Source organism: Rhinoderma darwinii, chromosome 3, assembly GCF_050947455.1.
Source record: "Rhinoderma darwinii isolate aRhiDar2 chromosome 3, aRhiDar2.hap1, whole genome shotgun sequence".
Lineage (NCBI taxonomy): Eukaryota > Metazoa > Chordata > Amphibia > Anura > Rhinodermatidae > Rhinoderma > Rhinoderma darwinii.
Window position 1 is genome coordinate 235,337,051 of NC_134689.1, and position 23,518 is coordinate 235,360,568.

General features: G+C 40.6%; 1 protein-coding gene across 5 annotated transcripts in view; it reads right to left on the bottom strand.

Annotated features, from left to right (window-relative positions):
* Positions 1–1,479: 1,479 nt before the first annotated feature.
* Positions 1,480–23,518, bottom strand: part of NRF1 (nuclear respiratory factor 1) — an 82,684-nt gene continuing 60,645 nt past the window's right edge. For 3 of the 5 annotated variants that reach the window (XM_075857536.1, XM_075857533.1, XM_075857534.1), the window contains exons 10-13: positions 23,215–23,372; positions 18,545–18,669; positions 7,234–7,376; positions 1,480–3,773 (exon numbers count right to left, since the gene is read on the bottom strand). In XM_075857536.1, the coding sequence (XP_075713651.1) occupies positions 3,723–3,773; positions 7,234–7,376; positions 18,545–18,669; positions 23,215–23,372 (477 nt within the window). In that variant the 3' untranslated portion in view covers positions 1,480–3,722. Of the gene's footprint in view, positions 3,774–5,967; positions 7,377–18,544; positions 18,670–23,214; positions 23,373–23,518 lie in introns of those variants that run through there. The other 2 variants (XM_075857535.1, XM_075857538.1) reach the window with 2 other exon arrangements.

The window sequence follows — 23,518 nt, forward strand, 5'->3', positions numbered from 1 at the left end:
ACGTATGAGACATTATTTATAAACACATGTATGAAATTAAAAAGGCCATCAGCATCAATTTGAAGTGTCTACCTCCCACCTAAGGGATTCTTCTATAAGTATGGATACCCCACGAGAATAGGACAAGCAACAGGAAAGTTTGGGCCATTGTATCCAGGGTCTAATTAACACACGTGGCGTATCTGGAGTCAAATGTGTCTCTGGAATACACAGGATATTTTGGCAAATATCATAGCTCTTTTCTTAGCTGAACCCATGCCCCTGACATTCCATGAAACATTAATCTTGGGAATTAAGCAAAAATAGATGGATATAATAGAAAGCGCTGTAAACATTCAGGCATCGGAAGCCCTTAGTCTTGAAAGGGTCAAGACGGATAGACTAAATGATTAGTGAATAATGAACACGTAGGCTAAAATATGCCAACAACAGCTTTTGACTTCAAATGCCTGTAATGTGAGGTGTGAATCGTAAAACATTCTCTCATAAAATTATGTGGTGGCCAGCGTATTGGACGTTGAGCCATGGTCGAAAGTTATACAATAAGGCTAGATTCACACGAGCACATTACGTCCGTAATGGACAAAACGTATTTTGGCCGCAAGTCCCGGACCGAACACACTGCAGGGTGCCGGGCTCCTAGCATCATAGTTATGTACGATGCTAGGAGTCCCTGCCTCGCTGCAGGACAAGTGTCCCGTACTGTAATCATGTTTTCAGTACGGGACAGTAGTTCCACGGAGAGGCAGGGACTCCTTGCATCGTACATAACTATGATGCTAGGAGCCCGGCTCCCTGCACTGAGTTCGGTCCGGGACTTGTGGCCGAAATACGTCCGTCCATTACGGACGTAATGTGCTTGTGTGAATCCAGCCTAAAAGAAGAGCTTGCATCTTTTCAAGTTGTTGGAGAGCTGCAGTGTTGTTTGTACAGCCAAGTAGAAGTTTCAGTCCTCTCCTATATATTTATTTGGTCAGTTGAATCGTAGGAGAACTGCAGCCTTCACTACTTTAAAATTTAGAGTTGTGGGGGGCCTCAAAAGTAGGGATTAGGACAAATGGCCCTTACGATCTACCCTCATTTTATACATCGAGCAGAAATCCTTTCATCTACCATTGGATAATCCAGAACCTGATTCTCACACAACACTGTATGAGGAATTTATTCTGGTCTTGCAAAGTTCCACATTATATTATAAGGTTATAGTAACATTTTTCATTTCAACATTTTATTTTGAAATTTCTTCCCAAATGTTCATTGCCTTTAGACATTTCATATAATTTTGTATGACCATCTGATAATTTGGCACATATGTCCCATTGTTGCCAGATTAAACATTTTAATGTAAAATCTTTGAAATGCTGTGTCTCCCGCATGGTTCAACCTATTAGTAACGTAACGAGAATAAAGTGTGAGAATACGGGTGTACAGTAGAAATGTGTAGAGGCGAGTTAAACACAATGGATAATAAAGTACACAAACATGTTAAGCAATTTATTTGCTCAATGCAGCCCACACAGAGCATTAAACGCAGGTCATGGTCAATATACAGTGCTCTATTTCATTGTCATTTTCAAGACAGACAAATGTGTTCCAGTAAACAAAAACATAAGTTATCTGGAAACGTTAACACCGATAAAAACTAAAATATTGTACAAGCTATAGGGCTATTTATAAAGTTTTCCCTAGACAACGTACAATTTATGGAGCAAGACAAATGTAATACAGGTAACACTATACAAAACCCTAGGGGTGCTGAAATGTCCTTCAACCCTTGGGAGTAATAGAGTAAGGCTGGGTTCACACAAGCGTGTTCGGTCCGTGATATGGACCGTATGTCGGCAATATTTCCCGGACCGAACACGCTTTAGGGAACCGGGCTCCTAGCATCATGGTTATCTATGATACTAGGAGTCTCTGACTGTCCGTACTGAAAACATGATTACAGTAAGGGACAGTTTTCCCACAGTGAGGCAGGGACTCCTAGCGTCATAGATAACTATGACACTTGGAGCCCGGCTCCATGAAGCGTGTTCGATCCGGGAAATGCGGCAGACATGCAGTGCGTATATCACGGACCGAACACACTCGTGTAAATCCGGCCCAACACTCACTGCTGCAGTAACTTCTGGGGTTAGGGAAGATACTACAAGCACAGAACAAATGGGAGGCAATAAAGGAGACTTGACATGAGGAAACCCCACAACCTGTTCTAAACAGCATTCACACAGGTATGAAGTCAAGCGCCACATTGATAAACTGGCTATAAAGTACAGCAAATGAAAAGCTAGAATCTCTGTAATATGTACTCCGTAATCTTCATTACTTTATATGCCATTTTCACGTTTTTCTTGAAAATGATCTTGTTGCTACATGGAAACCATCATCAAGCTGTTGCTAACAGATCTGTTATTCTGTGTCTTTTCTTTAGTACTTTGAGTGCATAACGGTGTTCTGTTGTTAGCCTGAAAAACGCATTAAAGAGGTTATCCCACCAAATCAACTACTCACCTATCCACAGAAAAGGTGATAAGTGTTTGTGTCTGTTGGTGTCCCAGCAATCAGAGAACAGGGGCCCTGTCTCAAGTCCCCTGTATGAACAGTGCTGGCTATCTCCGGCAGTCCCAGAGGATGAATAGAGCAGCAGTGCACACGAGTGACTACCGCTCCGTTCATACCACCCCCTCCATTCTCTGGATCGGTGGGTGCCTCAGCACAAGTGTAAGGAATTCATATAATGTATGGATTTTGGCTTTGCTAGCGGACTCCAGTGTTAATGAGTGTGGGTTTACGGGGTATTCACACAAGCCAAAATAAGATTACTAAAACCAGTCAACAGCAACTTTAGCCTGCTTGTTGATAGCTTCCAGAGAGTACCAAACTTTTCTCAACAAAATTCAGTGAAGCTATATTCTTAAGGTGTTCGACATTACATTTGATAAATATAAGAATGCTATGGAGCTTTACTTTCAGATTTCTTTTGACCTCCATCCTAAAAAAGTTACCACGGTCATTGGGGATTGACATTTTAGGGTTACTCCATAATCCATTATATTCACAAGCTATTTACAATATAAAAACAAAACATGGTTTAATTTACAAAGCTTTGCAGCAATTTCATTGTTGGGCCCTTACATTGAAATATTTTAACCTGTGCCATATTTCACTTTCTATGAAGCCATCATACAGCAGATTACTGCATGCAACTGGAAAATTTAGAAAAACGGAACGTTTTTCAAGCCAAAAACACAATTAGGCCGTTTAGATCTGCATCGTGGGTTTGAGCTTTTCTGCTCCGTCAGAGGGGCATAGCAAGGGAAAACCGAAAGACGGTTCCGTTGCCACACTGACACCGCCGGCAGCCGATGGAACCCATTGACTTTAGTGGGTTCCGTCAACTTTCCATAGATTTACCAGAAACAATAGCACAGAATTCCGCAATATTGTTTCCAGTAATCCCTGGCAGATCTGCGACGGAGGCACCTAACGGAGCCTCCAACGCAGATGTGAACAGGGCTTTAATATAAATACCAACAGGTTTGATTTAATGATTAAATATTTAAAATAAAACAGCATAAAGAGATAAAAACACACACTAAAAATGGTAAATCAGGTAACCTTCACGCTAAAAATCATGACAAATCATGTTGTATCAACTTTGTTTATGATGTGGCCATACCTAAACTGTAGAGGAGTCACACATGAGCTATTCTGGGAGTGTATCACTGCCACTGGCGGGACCGGACAGAGGCGGACAAACACATACGTACAAGCTGAAAAATGACAGGTTTTGAAAAGAATAAGTACTGTTGCAATATAAAGTATCTTTGGAGTTGCAGGGCATAAAAAACAAATTTGCAAATAATGATGACATTGTAGGGATAACATAGTAAAAACAGAACTTCCAAGAACAACATAGTAAATACTCGGAGTTAAAGGCTGGACTAATTTTCTTCTAGTGCTTTACGTGCATGTTCTAACTATCACTGCCCCCAGAACCACAAAACTTTTTCACAAACTGCATAAGCCTACTCAATGAATTAGTCAAGTAGTGGTTGTAGTGCCCATTACTTTGCTCTCAGCTGATCAGTAGCATCGTGAACTCTAATTGGACAAGAACAGGAGTTTCCCTAATTTCACAGATTCAACAGGGAATGGTTTATCTAAACTAGTGCAAAGGAAAAATGGGAGGAGCAACACAGCAACCAATCAGATCCCATTTTCAGAGGCTCTTTGGAGAATAGAAGCAGCAATCTGATTGGTTGCTATGGCCAACTGCGCTTTCCTTGCACTCGTTTTAATAAAACTCATTAGTTGAGAAGCATTTGCAACCCTCCCCTCCAAAATTGCTCATCGGGCTGAGATGTTGGTCCATTTAGGATCACTGCCTTGAACATTTAAAAGGGAACGTCTCAAGATAGACATTTGTGGCATATCACTAGGCTATACCACCAATGTCAGATCGGCCAGGGTCCAGCTACACAAAAAATCCACTTCGACATTATAAAGACAAGTTTTAAATAACTAAATTCTTAAACCCTTCAGATAAACACCATAAACGTTCAATGTCCATTCACTCCAAATAAACATTTAACCATAGTAAAATACAAGACCCATGAATATCATATGAGCAGCAGCGATGGCACAGCATTAATCACAAAAATGCAATACACATTTCTTAAAGGAGGACCGGTCATCTCTCCTGATATAAACACTTGCATTCTCCTTAAAGTGTAGCTAAACGTTTGACAAGCTTCGGACAGGTCATAGTGACATGTCAGAAGTTTGGATTGGTGGGGGTCTGAGCACTGAGACCCCCACCAATCGTTATAACGAAGCAGCTGAATCGCTCAGCCGCTTTGTGTCTGGCTTTTTCCGGAAATAACTGTATCGTTGTACGGACTCAATAGAAAGTCTATGAGCCCGTACTCCAATACATCGGCTTTCCGGAAAAGCCGACCAGACACGAAGCAGCTGAGCGCTCACACGAGCGCTTCAGCTGCTTCGTTCTAGCGATTGGTGGGGGTCTCAGTGCTCAGACCCCCCAATCCAAACTTCTGACATGTCAGTGACTTGTCAAACGTTTAGCTACACTTAAAGAGGCTCTGTCACCAGATTTTGCAACCCCTATCTCCTATTGCAGCAGATCGGCGCTGCAATGTAGATAAGAGTAACGTGTTTTTTTTTTTCAAAAACGAGCATTTTTGGCCAAGTTATGACCATTTTTATATTTATGCAAATGAGGCTTTCTGAAGTACAACTGGGCGTGTTTAAAGTTATGTACAACTGGGCGTGTATTGTGTGTGTACATCTGGGCGTTTTTACTTCTTTTACTAGCTGGGCGTTGTGAATAGAAGTGTATGATGCTGACGAATCAGCATTATCCACTTATCCTCGTTAACACCCAGCTTCTGGCAGTGCACAGACACACAGCGTTCTCGAGAGATCACGCTGTGACGTCACTTCCTGCCCCAGGTCCTGCATCGTGTCGGACTAGTGAGGACACATCGGCACCAGGCGACAGAGGCTACATCGACTTACCTGCAAACGCCAATGCTGCTGCAGAATCAACTGTAGCCTCCGTCGCCTGGTGCCGATGTGTCCTCGCTCGTCCGACACGATGCAGGACCTGGGGCAGGAAGCGACGTCACAGCGTGATCTCTTGAGAACACGCTGTGTGTCTGCACTGCCAGAAGCTGGGTGTTAACGAAGAGAAGTGGATGATGCTGATTCGTCAGCATCATACACTTCTATTCACAACGCCCAGCTAGTAAAACAAGTAAAAACGCCCAGATGTAACACACATAATACACGCCCAGTTGTACATAACTTTAAACACGCCCAGTTGTACTTCAGAAAGCCTCATTTGCATAAATATAAAAATGGTCATAACTTGGCCAAAAATGCTCGTTTTTGAAAAAAAACAACACGTTACTCTTATCTACATTGCAGCGCCGATCTGCTGCAATAGGAGATAGGGGTTGCAAAATCTGGTGACAGAGCCTCTTTAATGTAACAATTCTGGAACATATTTTCTTAGAACTATGCGTTGTGCCATTCATCTGTTATTCCTCCTAAAAATGTAAAAATAAATTTGACAACTGGGGGTTACCAGTTTGGGGTGTGACCCCTACAGAGAGACAATGTCCAATCAGTGCTGACAGAGTGAGACTGAAGAGACACACCCCTTTTACAAGGGTAATAACAATCAGTTGTCAATTTATTAATAAATTTCTAGGAGGAACAGAGGAACAGCACGACTGTTCTAAGAAAATATGTTCCATAATTTCTATTTCATGGGGAATAAAAGCCTTAAATAAAATAGACCTGTCAGGAGAGCCATGTTTACATGGGGATACATAATGTGCGAGTAAATACATAATATGGTAATTTGATTCCTCCCCGATACAGGGTTTTTCAGAAATTTACATATACCTCCGCTTATATAAGGCTCATAACTGGAGATTTGGTATGACTCCCAACAGTTATAAGCACAGTACAACTGAAAGGCATTGCTTTGGCAAGTTCCATAACCCTATTCCATAAAGTCAACACATTATGATTGAGATGCTATGTGAAAGCCCTGGATTTGTAAGTGTTGTAATGTGGTAGAAATCATGATACATTTTATGAAGCAAACACTATCCCAAGATTAGGCAAACCAGGGCGCCACATTCTTTAACTACAAGTACCAGCAGCAAGCGTAGAACGGTGGGATTTCACAAGTGGTTGCAGAGATCAATTCAAACAGATTTCAGAAGTTATCGTTAACTTTAGTCCAACACAGGGGCACATTAAAACCAGTTAAGTCTTTCATTCCAAAGTAGTCCATCATAATGGCAGTTATTGATGATGGTAGGAAACAGTCAATTAAGAAGTAAACAGTCATCAAGCCGGCCTTCCACAGTGCACTGCATGCCCCAATGGAACCTGAAGGTGCTCGAGTACATATACGCTTGATGCTTGTTTTCTTGAAATAAATAATAAAAAAAAAATACATAGACTATTACATGGGCAAACTCTTTTCTGTGGATGAGGGGAAAAAAAAATAAAAATAAAAATAAAAAAGGAGAGCACTGAAGACCACTTCACCAGCACAGGGGTCCAAGCAATGGCAGGGTCTGCAGACGTCTCTAAAACCACCCTGTTCACATCACTGGTAACAATGAGTGAGACAGGAAATTACATCAAAAATCTGCGTTGGCGTATAAGTCACTGCTCTAAGGTAACCACCTCCACTGCTTGCCCATCCACCGTGACTGTAGAATCCGATATCCTTGCAGTGACTGGTGCCATGGCAACTTGCACTGGTCCATTACCCTGTGTCAGGCTGGTGACCACCGTCTGGTACATACTGACTGGGATCTGTACTAGTCCTGTAAGAAAAAAATAAAAATACAAAGACTTAGTAACATCAATTCAATGATACAAAGTTTGTGCCCAACTATAATGTCAAGAGAAAACATCTAGCTTAACCCTTTAAAGAGGACCTGGGAGTTCTCCCACAGGTCTGGTGTATTACCCATGAAATAACAATTATGAAGCATTTTTTCAAAGAACTCTGCATTGTGTTCCTTTGTTATTCCTTCTAGAAATGTACAAATCTAAAACAAATCTGTACAATTGTTAACTATTTGACAACGCATGCAGAATATATTAGTCATAAGCGGCAGGTTAATGCCAGATCAGGATGAGCATATTCTTGCGTTGGCACAGCAAATGTGGCCGTGCGATCAGGAGCAGGGCAACCACTGTAATACAAAAAGCCACAGCCCTGATCTAACCGCAGAGATCAGCAAAACCGCCATTAACCCTTTGAATTCTGCGATCAAAGCTGATCGCGACAATCAAAAGGGAAAGAGGGAATGGGTACCCTCTTTGATCAGGTCACAGGGCATCCCTGTGACTCGATCAAGGGACATACCCAATATAGAAAGACAGTCAAGGGTCCATTGAAGGACTTCAGGTGCTGTCTGACCAGATTTCCTTTGTTAAAAGATACTAAGGTATGCCCTTAACAACTGCCTGTGTACTATTTGTACACAGGCTAATATACTAGCATATAGATATATGACATTTAAAAAAAACACAATAAAAAATAAAAAAAAACAACTATTCACTTAAAACTTTAATATAAATCCCAAAACATATACATTTCGAATAATCACAACCGTAACAGCCTGCAAAATAAATGTATAGCATCGTTAATGATTGGTGTATGCTCTAAAATAATAATTAAAAAAAAAACGTGCAGCGGAACAATTGCCAAACTGACTTATAACCCATTCACAAGTGTTTATACTAGTGTATGGGCTATGGCCTACACGGATAGTTACACACCATCGATTACGATCCTAATAAGATTCAGATTAAGCCAGCTCTACCTTTAATGTACATACACAGAAAGTTATCACTTTTCTACGTTCAACTGAATAAATGAAACAAGTGGAAAACTGAAGATAAAATATAAAAGAAAAATTGTTGCAATTAAAAAGGACTTGTTTCACGCACTTCATCTTATAATAAAAATGCGCAAAAAGAAAAAAAATGTATCTCCTCACTTCATTCTCCTCCTTTTCTTTGATACCGTTTGTCTCATATCAAAAAATCAAAGTGAAATATAACAGGAACCTCCCCTCTCTCTGCAGAAGGACAAAAAGATTGTTAAGCCCGTCCCCTTTGCCAAGCCCCACCCCCTCCAGCGTTCCCCACCTGAGAATGCAATGAAACAGGAGATTAACCCCGGTGTTCTCTGCAGGACTTCTACATGAAGATTGTTTCAGAAACATGCAGAAATTCCAGCAGACTGAAAAACAGTGGGGGTAAAAATATCTCCTGTTTACTTTTATTATTCATTTCTAGGTTTAGTGTTACTTTAAACACCAAACCAGTAGTGTTTTAAATCCTTTTAGTTTATTAAATAGTTTTTTTTACAATGCAAGTTGTACAACATTCAGATACACAGCTAGTGGGAATGTGACACTGGGGATGATGGCAACACAGATTTTAGGTTCACTGGTACCAATACTATACTATTAACTGCTTAGTAGTACTTTACTGGACAGCACCAAGTCTTCTGACATTATCATTTCATGATATGGAGACTAAAAAGGACTACACATAGGAAAAGTTATCAAAGCAGTAAAAAAAAAAACCCCAAAAAACCAACAAATCGGTAAGAATAATATAAATAAAACCTATTACCAAGCATGGGTGGATAATAAAATCAGAACAGTCTGCTCTACATCTGAACCTAAAAGTGGAATACCTATTGCAAAAATGCCTACATGATACATAAGGTCGAAGACATTACACCTTATGGTAGGATTAATATTTTTGCACCTTATCAGAATACCAAATTTTGGTTCCATGGAAGACGCACGAGAAAATATAAAGATGAATAGGGATGTGCTGTCTGGCTACTCCACTGAAGAGACACTGTTTGCTAGGCAGTGTATTGGGCTTGGTAGCAGTCAAGTCATACAAACCCCCCCTTATCAGGCTACACTATTAATCAGATTAAATGAAAAATACATTTTAGATGGAGAATCATGCATGCTTCATGCAATAATCTGTATATGTAAAGTGTGTTTGAGAGGCATTTCAATCATGTACACAATATAAGTAATAGAGTCAGAAGACTAGGCAGTCGGCATTTTATTTCGGCAAGTTTGCACACTGTACATTCCTGCAGTCCACGGGGTGATCGCACAGCCTCCCGTGGTATTAAAGCTCAGCAGACAGACAGTGGAGTGATTAAGCCCTTGACAAGTATTAATCAGGTTTGTGATTGTCCCGACACTGCATCTGGTCAGGCGCGGGGCTTTGATTAGGCTAATCTAGTCTGCACATGTTCATAATCCAAAGTGGGGGATTAAGACCCTTTCAGTTTTATTAAAAGACGCTCACGTCTCTCCAACTCAGTTAACCAACTCCCCAAGTCACCAATACCATAAAGTGCTGGGGCAAGCTGTGACCGATATAAAAGTGCAGATATAGTATAAAATATTAAATGCCCCAATGATATCTGATAATAGATATCAGTACAGAGGGAATATGACATCTAAGTGGCTACTTGTTGTTTGCACGCCCTCTTTTTGCAGTGCGCAGAAGCGCTGTGGAAATAAGGCTTTATTTGTATCTTTTTTTTTTTTAAACATTTTGACTGCCATTAATCATGAAAGCAAATGATAGTCAATATTTGAGGGTAGGCCTAGAGATCCAAGGGACAACAAGAGATGTGCTGCCTCGATTCATAATTTTACCTGTCAGTAGATCACAATGGGAGAATGAATCCATCTATTTAATAAATCCATCTATAGTAAAATCTTTTGGCCGATGCATTCTGATGACTTGGCTTACTGCAAACTAATTTGCGAATCCGTCTGCTTTTTGGGGTGTGTCGGGGTGCTGGTGGGTAAACAGGTGGAATTGCAGGCCATAGCTAAAACCTTATACCATGCGAGAAAGTTGATCACAGAGTACTGAATTCAATGGGATCCCCCTGGCTTGACCGAACTTATCAATAAAATTATGGAAAAGAGGATTTATATTCAGCGTGACGTACCAAATAAATTTGAAAAACAATGGTGGAAGTGGTTGGATTGTCTGGGGCTGGTTTGACGGGAATTGCTACGGGACCGATGGATACTAGTGACATGAAATCTGAATTGATGACGAAAAATTAAAAAAAGATAGCAGATTTAAAAAAAAAAAAAACAACTCAAATTGGACCCATTTATTCTTAACCTTTAGTTGCTTAGTCGCTAATAATGTATCTTGTATATGCTGGAGGAGAAGTACGCTTACCTTCTTACATACTATATTAATTTGCCCCTGGACATAGCCAAAGACAACCATAATAAAAACCATGCACGGTTTACCTTGCTGGCATCATTCACAAGCCAAAGTACAAAAAGGATGGACACACAAAACACCAAACTACTCTGATAAAGCACAATAAAAACTACACAAGGTTTAAAAGTGCATACAGAGATGACTTAAAGAGGCTCTGTCACCACATTATAAGTGCCCTGTCTCCTACATAAGGAGATGGGCGCTGTAATGTAGGTGACAGCAGTGCTTTTTATTTAGAAAAACAATATATTTTTAGTTTTATGCTAATGAGTTTCTTAATGCCAACTGGGTGTGTTTTTACTTTAGACCAAGTGGGCATTGCACAGAGGAGTGTATGATGCTGACCAGTCAGTGACCAATCAGCTTCATACACTTCTCTCCATTCATTTACACAGCAGATAGCGATATAGCTATATCGCTATGTGCAGCCACATACACAAACATGAACATTACTGTAGTGTCCTGACAATGAATATACATTACCTCCAGCCAGGATGTGATGTGTATTCAGAATCCTGACCACTTCTGAATCTTTTCTGTGAGATTTCCAGCAAGGCAAACGTAATCTCGTTTTAAATGACAGTTTACAGCGTAATCTCGCAAATTTACGTTTGCCTTGCTGGAAATCTCACAGAAAAGATTCAGAAGTGTCAGGATGTGGCTTTATGTGGCTGCACATAGCGATATCACTATCTGCTGTGTAAATGAATGGAGAGAAGTGTATGACGCTGATTGGTCACTGATTGGTCAGCGTCATACACTCCTCTGTACAACGCCCACTTGATCTAAAGTAAAAACACGCCCACTTGGGCATTAAGAAACTAAATTAGCATAAAGCTAAAAATCGCTCCTAACGTGGTAAAAATAGATCGTTTTTCTAAATAAAAAACAACGTCACCTACATTATAGCGCCAATCTCCTTATGTAGGAGATAGGGCACTTGGTGTGGTGACCGACCCTCTTTAAGGCCCTTTAACACTGGCCTCTGTCACACAGAGCTATGGATGGGGATGAGCGGTTGTTACTCCGATCGCTCGTCCCCATCCATTAGGTCGGCAGCGCATCTCCCTATTTACACAGGAAGATGTGCTGCCGACAACGATAATCTTTTACTTTTTTTAAAACGATACGACCAGCAGATTATCGAGCGTTTGCTTGTTCATCGGCTTATCGTTCCTCTTTACACAGGGCAATTATTGGCAACGAGTGTTATATGAACGCTTGTCTGCCCGATAATCGTCCTGTATAAAACCCCCTTTAAGTTCCACAATTTGTTTGACTGAATTCGATCACTACAGAGGGGGGAGCTCAAGCTGCAACTGACACAAACCAAGGAGGGGGAATGTGTACAGTAGTCGTGTTACACAATTTGTCTATTGTAATAAAGGCAAGTCTGTAATAAAGCAATGGTAAACCAATGATCTAAGTACACTCATTTTTAGCTATTCCCAATCCTCAGTACGTACTGTACAGTACGAGTATTTTCATGAAAGATGGGGTAAATCATTATCATCAAAACATATCTTGACCAAATTACAAGAAAACACGGTCTGAGGGTGTGTTAATGTCTTTACTGTGTCCATAACAATTCGCATTACTCACAATCACCCCACTAGAAGGTACAGTCCAGCAGGGCACTTCGGAGATTTTATTTATATATATATATATATATATATATATATATATATATACATATACACACACACATATACATACACACACACACACACACACACACATACGACACACTACATGAAAAGGCTGAGGAAAGCCGGCCGGAGACAGGTCTGCAGTGCGGAACAATGGGCTTGATTCATCCTGCTACGTTCCTGCACAGCTGTTTACTGGCTCCGGATTACTGCAGTCACATGAGCTGCTTTACAGCATAGCAAGCTGTCAGGGGCTGGGAAGGTCATGAGGAGGAGAGGGGAATCAGGACAGCTCCATCCCTCTGCACTGCGGTATGTTGGGAGGAGGAAAGCAGTCAGGACCTTCTACACACCCAAAGAAAATCAAGACTACAAGGCACAAATGCAACCTCAGTGTAGACTGTAACAACTTATAGGCCTCTCAGACAAACTTGCTGCTGTGTGTCTCCACTATATATGAAGAATTGTGAATATTCTAAGCTGTGCAATCTTTGCCTAAATTCTATGGGAAATCTAGAAAACATTTCTTCCTATATACATAGCCTGGATGTGCTCCCCAATAGTCACTTAGCTTATTAATAAATCTGTCACATCTTACTCCAGCAGAGCAGATAGCCAAAACAGGCGTGTGAAACGCCAGTCTTGAATCGCTTCAGACATCTAGGGCCAGATTTATTATCTACTTAGAAAATTATTTTTATCATAATGCTAGCAAAGAGTTACTTTGTCTTATTTTCTTAACTGCTTATTTGGTGTCTACACTAAACTTTAATCACTCCTGTCTTGGCAAACTGGATAGCGGAATTAAAGCTTCTTTTGACTAATTCCTTCAAAATCTGTTTTAGTAATGTGCTTCCACTTCACCGCTTTCATCATTTGCAGCACATGGAGAAGGGAGCGCCATATCGGGATATCAATAATACTGACAGCTGGGACATTAAATCCCAACTGATAGTGGAAGGTTTAGTTTTCAGAAGCACCTGGGAAAGTCTCACAAGTGTCACTTGGCCTGATGAAGACGCTGGTTCAGCGTTGAAACGCATAGTCTTTTACAATAAATTATTTATTCTTGTATTTCAAAACACTGGAACTGCTTCTACTTTTATTACCAGCAGCGCCGTTTGTGGTCCACCAATTTTTTCTTCCTGCGAATAATTTACAGCGGTAACCTACCTCCAGTTACTGGATGGGACCAGGCCGCAGCGGTCTAATGATGTCGATTTATAATGAAATCGCTAACAGCGTTGTGCCTGTGTTAGCACAACGCCAAGGGGTGAGCTCAATTGAGCTAATAGTGAAGTGGATGCTCAGTAATTTTGCGATTCAAAATATTGAAAGCCTGCTATATACTGTATAATGGATCCCTATGATACCTCAATATACATGATAAGAAGTTCTAAATCACTAATGGTTGGTAAATACCAATAGAATCAGGTTTATTAATGGTGTCAACATTGTGTCTGTTTTATCTGTACACGGTAAGTATGGTTCATTAGATAAGGGGCAAATAACCCCTTCTATGCCGCAATTGGGGTATGGACAATCTATGTGCAGCTACTAATGATCTACCAGAACATAAGATTAGCACTATGCCAAACAAGTTAATATTATGAAGTATGGTCCCATGATTCCTTTCGTATGAGTGGGGTTCCTTCACCGGGCTGTACAATTGTAGCCCAACCTGACAGCAGGAAACAAACCACATATAAATCGGCAGTAACGGAATGTAGATTAGATCTTAGCACCAGGAGTAGCAACTGATAGATCGTGGGCCGTGACTAACTTACTGAGTGTATTCTTAGTACAGCCCCTATTATTCATCTACCATTTCCCGCACTTGGGATGAGCGGAGAATGAGCGGACACATGCAGCTGCAGAAATGGTAGCGATGATGTACACTGAACTGTGTCCGGGAATTTGGACACAGAGTAGCGATGAATTTGATGCAGGCTGAATGGCCAATTAACGGAGCATGTACTGTAACTTTAACATTGCATTTAAAATTATCTAAACACCCAACGCACGTTTCGTCGGCATTTCATACCCCAATTGCGGCATAGAAGGGGTTATTTGCCCCTTATCTAATGAACCATACTTACCGTGTACAGATAAAACAGACACAATGTTGACACCATTAAACCGGATTCTATTGGTATTTACCAACAATTAGTGATTTAGAACAACTTCTTATGTATATTGAGATATCTTAAGGATCCATTATGCAGTATATAGCAGGCTTTCAATATTTTGAATCACAGAATTACCGAGCACCCACTTCACTATAAAGGTATGTTCACACGCAGTGTTTTAAGGCGTATTTTGGGGTGCTTATGCCTTGAAAAACGCCTGAAAAGACGGAAGCTGAATGGCTAGAAACATCTGCCCACTGAAATCAATGGGGAAAAACAGCATTTAGTTCATATGGGGCGTCTTTTTACGCCTCAGTTTTAAAAAACGGAGCGTAAAAAGACGCTCCGTAAAAAGTAGTAGCGTGTCACTTCTTGAGGCGTTTTTTTGGAGCTGATTTTCCATTGAACAATATGAAAAACGCCTCAAAAGAAGCTCCAAATTAAAAGCTTCATTTTCAGCTTCAAAACCGTCTGAAAATACAGAGCTGTTATCAGAGAAAACAGCCTCTGATTTTCTGACGTTTTTGCTAAGCGTGTGAACATACCCTTAGACGTGATTCTGTCTTTAGTGCAGGGTTAGGGGACATCTGCACTTGTAATTACATACTTACATTGCTTATTTTAATCAATATAGATTAACTAATAAGTTTTATTTTTATTCTCCAATTGAATCCAAACTCTTTCCCTTCTGTCCCTTCCCCGTTTTCAATTTACAGCTTTACCTTGGTGGTGTACACCCAGTGTTGTTCTCTTCGCTGTAAATATTTAATAAAAAATTGTCTGAGGGCATTTACCTATTATATCTTTGATACAATCTTAGGGTCCTCCTACATGGCCCGATATAGGACGTAAATACGAGCGCCGATCAACTAGACAGCTCTATGATCACTGCGCGTTTGCTCCTTTCACAAGGAGCGGTGATCGGTAATGTATGGGGACAAGTGATTGTTCCTACGATCGTTCATCCCCATACATCTCCATCTCGTCGGCAGCGCATCTCCCTGTTTACACAGGGAGACATGTTGCCGACAACGATATTATTTAACGCTGCATAAACTAGCAAATCAGCCGATGGACGAGCGTTTGTGCACCTAGCTTATTATAAGTCTGCTACATTTCAGTCCTCATTTCAATTTTATCAGAGAAATCAGTGCGATGTGCACAGTTCTGCTTTATAAACTAGATTTAGTGTGGGTTGATGGGCAGAGCAGAACTAATTAGCAGAGCTGATCTAATTCTTTGCGAGATAAAACAAAGCAACATAATAAAATATTCCTACAATAGGCTTTAGCAGATCACTTGCATCTTGGCCAAAAACAGGAAATGTAACTTGATTAAACTTTTCTTTAAAGGGGTTTTCCCACCAGAGACATTTAGGACATATCCACAGTTTCTGTCATAAATGTAAGATAGATGCAGGTCCCACCTCTGGGACCCGCATCTATCTCTAGAACAGGGCCCCCTAGCTTTTTGTGCTCACACTGCCTCCCGGCCACTTCCTGATTACATGGAAACAGTGTAACTCGCTGAGCGACGCTGTTTCAGTAGCTCCCATAGTAGTGAATGGTAGTTATGGAAGCATCGCAGCACGCAAGCTACGCTGTTTCCATAACTACCATTCAGGTTCTATGGGGCTTCTAGAAAAAGTGCAGCTCAGCAATTTACGCGGTTTTCTCAGTCACAGAGAATGTGTCATAAACGTCCCTCGTGGGTAAACCCCTTAAAAGGCTGGGTTCACACTGAGTTTTTTGCAGGCGGAAAATCTGTCTCAAAATTCCGTTTGGAAGTTTGAGGCAGATTTTCCTCTGCCTGCACACCGATTTTCACTGCGTTTTTCGCCCGCGGCCATTGAGCGCCGCAGGCATAAAACGTCGCGAAATACGCTTTCTTTACCTCCCATTGATGTCAGAGGCGTAATCGCGTGAAGATAGGGCATGTCCCTTCTTTCTCCCACGAGCCTGTTTTACCGGAGAAAACCACCCCCGCCTCCCATTAAAATCAATGGGAGGCATTTTCGGCCGTTTTCTGGCGAGTTTTGCGGAGCGGTTTCCTCGTCAAAAAACTGTGTGTGAACATACCCTAAAGTGAAGTGAGATGCGAGTTTATTGTTCTCAGTGTAAAACTTTTCAATAAAAATGTGATTAAAAAAAAAAAAACGAAAATAATGCAGATTTAATAAACAATTAGTACATAATCTGTTTAAATTATTACCGCTGTGTCAGAGCGGTTACTCCTGGAAACTTCCATTTCACAATAATAGTACTTACAGTTGACTGGGGAAGATTTGGCAAAGGTAGTATCCCATGAAAGTGGCACGTTTACAGTCACTGAGCTCTTCAATACGACCCGTACTACTACCAATGCTGTATGGCTGGGTGCTTGACCGTATGCACTCGTTTGTAATGGGTATGGCTGTAATACCTAAACTCAATTAGAAGTGTCTGCATACGTTTGGCCATATAAATCAATTCTCTAGTATATTTAAAGGGGTTATAGACCTATAGCAACACTTTTTATACTATTTATACAATTATCCACTAACACAACCAACACTGCATACTACTACACACATTTGTCTGCATCATAAAACCTGCTAAGGACAGGATCACGCAGTTTTGATATTTATTTAGGTCTCAGATTTTTGAGCCAAAGCAAGAAGTTAGTCCAAAAGGAAGGAAAGGTATAGAGAAAAAAAAAAAAGACTAAAGCATCTGCTTTCTTTTTTTGTGTCCACTCCCGTGTTTGGCTTTAAAAAAAAAACAAAAAAAAAAAACAACTGATCCAAAACATGCATGTATGATCCTGGCCTAAAGATAGACAAAAACAAAACCTCCCCATACCGCCGTTTTCCTATTGATATCAGTCAGTCGTGTCCCTAAACATGAAAGATATCGCTAAGTTACAGGAAAGGAAAACTCTCTCTGACCCCTGCATTTTAATGAAAACAGATTATTGATCACAAGAATCAGTAGTCTAATGGCAACTATGCATGATCTGTATAGATCGCAAAACATGGGAGACACAGATATTGTCCTCCCTACTCTTCACATTTCATGTGATAATTTGAGACAAAGAATGCCCAAAAACACAAAAAAAAAATAAAAAAAAATAACCAGCCAAAATCACCACCTTACACCTCCATGCAAATGCCATCTGGGGCCTTTGTTCTTTGGAGTTAGACAGGTGAGACTAGAGATGAAGTACATATGTAAAGTATTGCTACAGATCATACAATTAAAGTCATCATTTTTGGGATTCATTTCATTTAATAATAAAAAAAAAAAAAAAAAGAAGATGATGATTGTGGTTTGATGGGTTGTGCCCAGTATTGCCACTTATCCCAAAATGTTTCTGGCTAAGCTGAAATACCAGAAAAATGGAAAAAACATCTGGTGGAAAAAAATCATACAAATTAATTACGCTAATGAAAAAGGAAAGTAATATCAGCCCACAAAAAGACAATTTCAAGATGAGAAATGTTGTTCTTCATAACGTCAGATCTTCATTTCATTAACTAAAGGCTGTTATTTCATTAAAGGATTGCCTAAAATGGGGAAAAATGGGCTCAGCCACCATCTATCTCAGGAGCGGGGTGTGGAAGGGCTGGTGGAGCAGCATTAATACATCCCATCAGACCACTCGGCAGTATAGAGAGCAAGGCGCCACCAGCCTTCAGCATGTAAATCTGGGGTCAATACCCACTTTCTGCTAATCATCAGCCGACATATATTCAGGTTATGCTTACCAAACAGTGCAGGTAACAAAATTCATTAGAGTCTCAAGGACCCCCTATTGTAACAATGAGAAATCCGGGTTTTGCCTCTGCAGAAATACAGACAGGTCTACTGTGCGTAATGTATTGTGTATCCAAATCATATCCAAATACAGCACAGCCCAACCCCCTCCTACCATTGGCATCCTGTACTCCAGTCAACGCTCCAACAGCTGCTGCAGTCTCTCCTGACAAAACGATCTGTCCTCCTCCTTGTAGTGTGGCCTCTGCCAACGTTGCTACTGCATGGGCCGCTGCTTCACTGTAATTAGACAATCAACATGGAAAAAAAAACATAACATATTAAATAAGCTCTTCTAAGTATGGGAAAGCGACAGGCCTGAAAACACATCAGCAAAGGCACAGTAAATCTATAAATGAAAATACGCTTTCTCCCTCTGAACCAAGGCAACAGTTAAAGGGGTTGTAGCAGAATCAAAAATGAACACTTCTACACAGGATAGGTCATTTCCTGACCGGGTCCCACCAATTGGGAGAACAGGGGTCTGGAATCTCCAGATTCTCCTCACTGCTCGACTGCAGTGAGGAAATCAAATGGAATGGCAGTGGAGAAGGAGTCTGCTGCACCATTCAAAGTCAATGACTGAAACAGCAGAGTACAGCACTCAGCTGTTTGAGTCAGTCCCATAGACCCTGAAGGGAGATCCACTCAAGCTCCTCTTCACTGGGGGCGGGGGGGCGGAGGGGGGGGGGGGGGGGGAGACCCCCGTTCTCACAAACTGTGGGTGTCCCAGCCGTGGGGTCCCCAGCAATAAGTAAACGATCACCTATCCTGTAGGTAAGAGATCATGTTTGACTCTGGGAATACCCCTTTTAGAGACAATCCCTTTTTTATTTTACAGGTCACCACCACAAATATCAAATACACTTAGACTATTAGTCATCTAGGCAATTAAGTTACACAATATTTTAAAGCGCTTCATAGTGATTGAAGGAATATCACAATATTTATTCTATTAGATAGCAGGCAATGCATCTTTCAACTAGAATACACAATAGCGAAACAATGACAAGCCAGAGCACAATGACAACCCTGCTCACATGTATAAAGAGCACCATCAAGAATTATTGAACAGCTGAAAACTGACCTTTCTTTAGATACCTCCAAGACCCTGAGCTTTCAGGTTAACATAGTCCTGTGACCACCATTTGCGGATTTATGGTAGCCACAGTACCCAGACACTGTAATGGATAAGTGTCTATGCTTGCACGCAGGGGTTAAAATGTTGACAAGGCATAGATGCCGCGGTTGCTATTGACCGCTGAATCTAAATCGGTTAACCCCTTAGTGACCAGCCCATTTTAGGCCCTAATGACCAAGCTATTTTATTCGTTTTTCTATAGTCGCATTCAAAGAGCTATAACGTTTTTATTTTTTCGTCTACATAGCTGTATGAGGACTTGTTTTTTGCGGGATTAGTTGAGCTTTTTAATAGCACCATTTTTGGGTACATATAATTTTTATATTAACTTTTATTAACCCTTTTGGGGGGGGGATTATAAAAAAAAAACTGAAATTCCGCCATTGTTCTATGCGTTTATAAATTGGCGCCGTTCACTGTGCGACGTAAATAACATGTTACCTTTATTCTATGGGTCGGTACGATTACGGCGATACCACATATGTAGAGGTTTTTTTTATGTTTTACGACTTTTGCACAATAAAAACACTTTTGAACTAAAATTATTTGTTTTTGCATCGTCGCTTTCCAAGAGCCGTAATTTTTTTATTTTTCCATCAATGTAGTGATTTTTTGGGCTTATTTTCTGCGGGACAAGACGTAGTTTTGAATGGTACTGTTTTGGGGTGCATGGGACTTATTGATTCATTTTTATTATGACTTTTGTGGGGCAATGGAAAAAAAATGCAATTTCGCCATGGTTTTTTGCGTTTTTTTTTTACGGTGTTCACTTTGCGGTTTAAATTACATATTAACTTTATTAATGGAGTCATTACGGTCGCGGCGATACCACATATGTGTACTTTTTTTTTTTTTTTACACTTTTACTAAATAAAACCACTTTTTATGGAAAAAAATAGATTTATTTTTTTACTGTACTTTTTATTAATAATCTTTATTTCACTTTGATGACTGATTTTATTAGTCCCACTAGGGGAATTTACTGTGCGATATTCCGATCGCTGCTATAATGCTCTGGTATAATTCGTATACCAGAGCATTATTGCCTGTCAGTGTAAATCTGACAGGCAATCTGTTAGGACGTGCCTCCGGCGCGTCCTAACAGTCATATGTCCAGGGCAGACCTGGGGGCTTTTATCAAGCCCCCGGCTGCCATGACACCCCATCGGAGACCCGCGATTTCATTCGCGGGCCGCCGATGGGTGACAGAGGGAGCTCACTCCCTCTGTAAACAAAGTTAAATGCCGCGGTCGCTATTGACGGCGGCATTTAACGGGTTAAACGGCCGCGATCGAAGTAAACTTTGATCGCGGGCGTTGGAGCAGGAGCTCAGCTGTCATCAGACAGCAGAGCCCCGGCTCCTGCCTGCACGGGGGACCCGTGCAGGACTTAGACTAGGCTGACGTGAAAAGGCGCCAGCCTAGCCTAAAGCCCAGTAGTGACCGACATAAAAAGGCGTATTAGTGGTCACTAAGGGGTTAAACTGCCGGGATCTGCGCACGTTTTAGTACGATAGAAGGCTTATAAGTTTAGCAGCAATTTTTTATATGTAAGACAATTTCTAAAACAGAATTTCTTAGGGACTAATTTAGTCCAGAATGCGTCCTGAGGGGAAGAAAAATATATACAGTCCAATGGTAGATGAACACAGCACTCCAATGGTTTCCAAAAAATCAGGCCGTGTGCTCGTTACCTGGGGGTGAATCAATTCCCCAAAAGAATAGGGAGAGACATAGAACACAGCAACGGCACCAGGACTTCAGAAAGGTTCCTGTTGAACCGAAACGTTGCTTTATTGAGGTGAATAAATCCACTTTTTGCTTTCATCTACCTGAAGTCCTGGTGCCGTTGCTGTGTTCTATGTCTCTCCATATATATATATATATATATATATATATATATATATATATATAAATATATAAATATATATTAGAAACCCCCATAAATCACAGCATTGAAAAAAAACTGCACCCCTCACAGTATTCAAGCATTTCAGAAGTTTGTTAGTTCATGGCTATGTACACCTTCGAAAGAGACACTTTTTTCTTTAACCATTTTAAATAAAAATGTGTATCAGTATGTTTGGTGCAAATATAGTGCTCTATATTTGCCATAATATTTTTATATTTCCAGCTGGGTTGGTTTTTATAGAGAGATGAGCTGTAGTCTTTATTGGTACCATTTTGGTGACCCCAAAATAGTCGCATGTACTAAAAACCAGCAATTCTGGCATTTTTTGTAAAAAAAAAAGGTTTACACCGTTCAGGATACACATGATAGTTTTTATAGCTTAGGTCATTACAAACACATCAATACCAATTTCGAATGTTTTTTATTTTATCCAATAATGGAGCTTGAAACTTTTTTTATTGCACTAGGGGACTTGGAGGTTTAACTGCCTGATCACGGTTAGACAGAATATAAAGTAGTGCAATATATTATGTCAGTTTTAAACGGACAGGCAGTCTATTAGGCGTCCGTATATGGCAGACCTGGAGGTCATTGTTGGGCCGTGTTTGCACCAATGCGGTTCTAGCCACTTAGATGCTGCAGTCAGTAACGTCAGCAGCATCTAAGGGGTTAAACAGCCGGGGTTAGGGAAAGCTCCAACCCGGCCGTGTTTCAGCTGTACTATACAGCTGAAAACCGCTGGTGATAGTGCGGGCTCAGCAAACATCAGAAGGGGTAAAAATATAAATAAAACGTATAAAATAAAAAAATTGCTGATTTTACATATGTATTTATTTGTAGCAAATATGGTAAGCACCATGGATATTACACGGACATATTGTAGTGCTTGAGGGGTCATCGCACTTTTTCCTTGAACGTAAAAATTGTGTAAAACCCTTAAATACGCACATGAAGAGTATACAGCGTCTTGAATTCTGCTGCAATAATTTCGGGACAATGGAGGGAAATGTGAATTCCCTTGCAGATTTGCTAGCGGATTGTCAGAATAAGAGTATTTTACCTAAAGAAAACATGCGCATTATAAGGGACTCTGTAAGCTACTGAATTTTAAAGTGGTCTGTCCTGGTAACAGATGCTCTGAGAAAAACAAAACCATTCAAGAGCACCCCTACATAAACTGAACGTAGAGTTAGATTACGTGGCAGCGTTCACACCACTTTAGTATGTGAGGTGCCGTGGAGGTGGTCACGTGACCCAGCTTGTGTATCTCCATTTACATAGAGTGCACCTTTCTGGACTAATCAGATTAAGAAAAGGGCCCTTTAACGTAAAAAAAATTATAATAAAAAAAAAAGTGTTATTCGATTAACAATATGCAAACAATGCAAAATGCTTACCCCCAACACTATAAATACACAATCAAACAAACTGCAATGAAATTTCTGGTCTCCCTCCCCTCCAGAAAATTAAAATGTGTACAAATGGAGAACCTTCATACATAGAGTATTCTAAGTAGTATATCCATTGACCTCTTCTGTAACAGCACCCCCTGCTGTCAGAACAGTGAATGTTACGTTGACTAATTCCAGTAGCTACATTTCTGCTTCTGGCTTTCTAAACATTTATCTCACAGTATTGATTTCTCTAACTAGAATATAAAAATCTAACAAAACAGGCAAATACACTAGCTAACAAACTAAAACATAAAAAGCTAAAATAGATTAGTAATATACCTATTTAGTGCCATGGTCACGGTGGCTCCAGGTGCCATATCATGGGATGCTGCGACAGCAGCCTCAGCTAGGGATGCCACAGCTTGAGTAGCTTCAGAAGCTTGAGTAGTTTGGATGGTCATCTCTCCTCCTTGAAGTGTTGCCCAGTTCTGCTCCACCTGAGGGAAAACAGGTTGTTGACCAGAACGCTGAACATGACCTTTCTAGAAGATCTCACATTTCTTAGACCACATGAACGAAGCAGAGCTGTGTGCAGAAAGCCAATACGGACTACTAGCATGGAGTTGTACGGCCTCCGTGCACT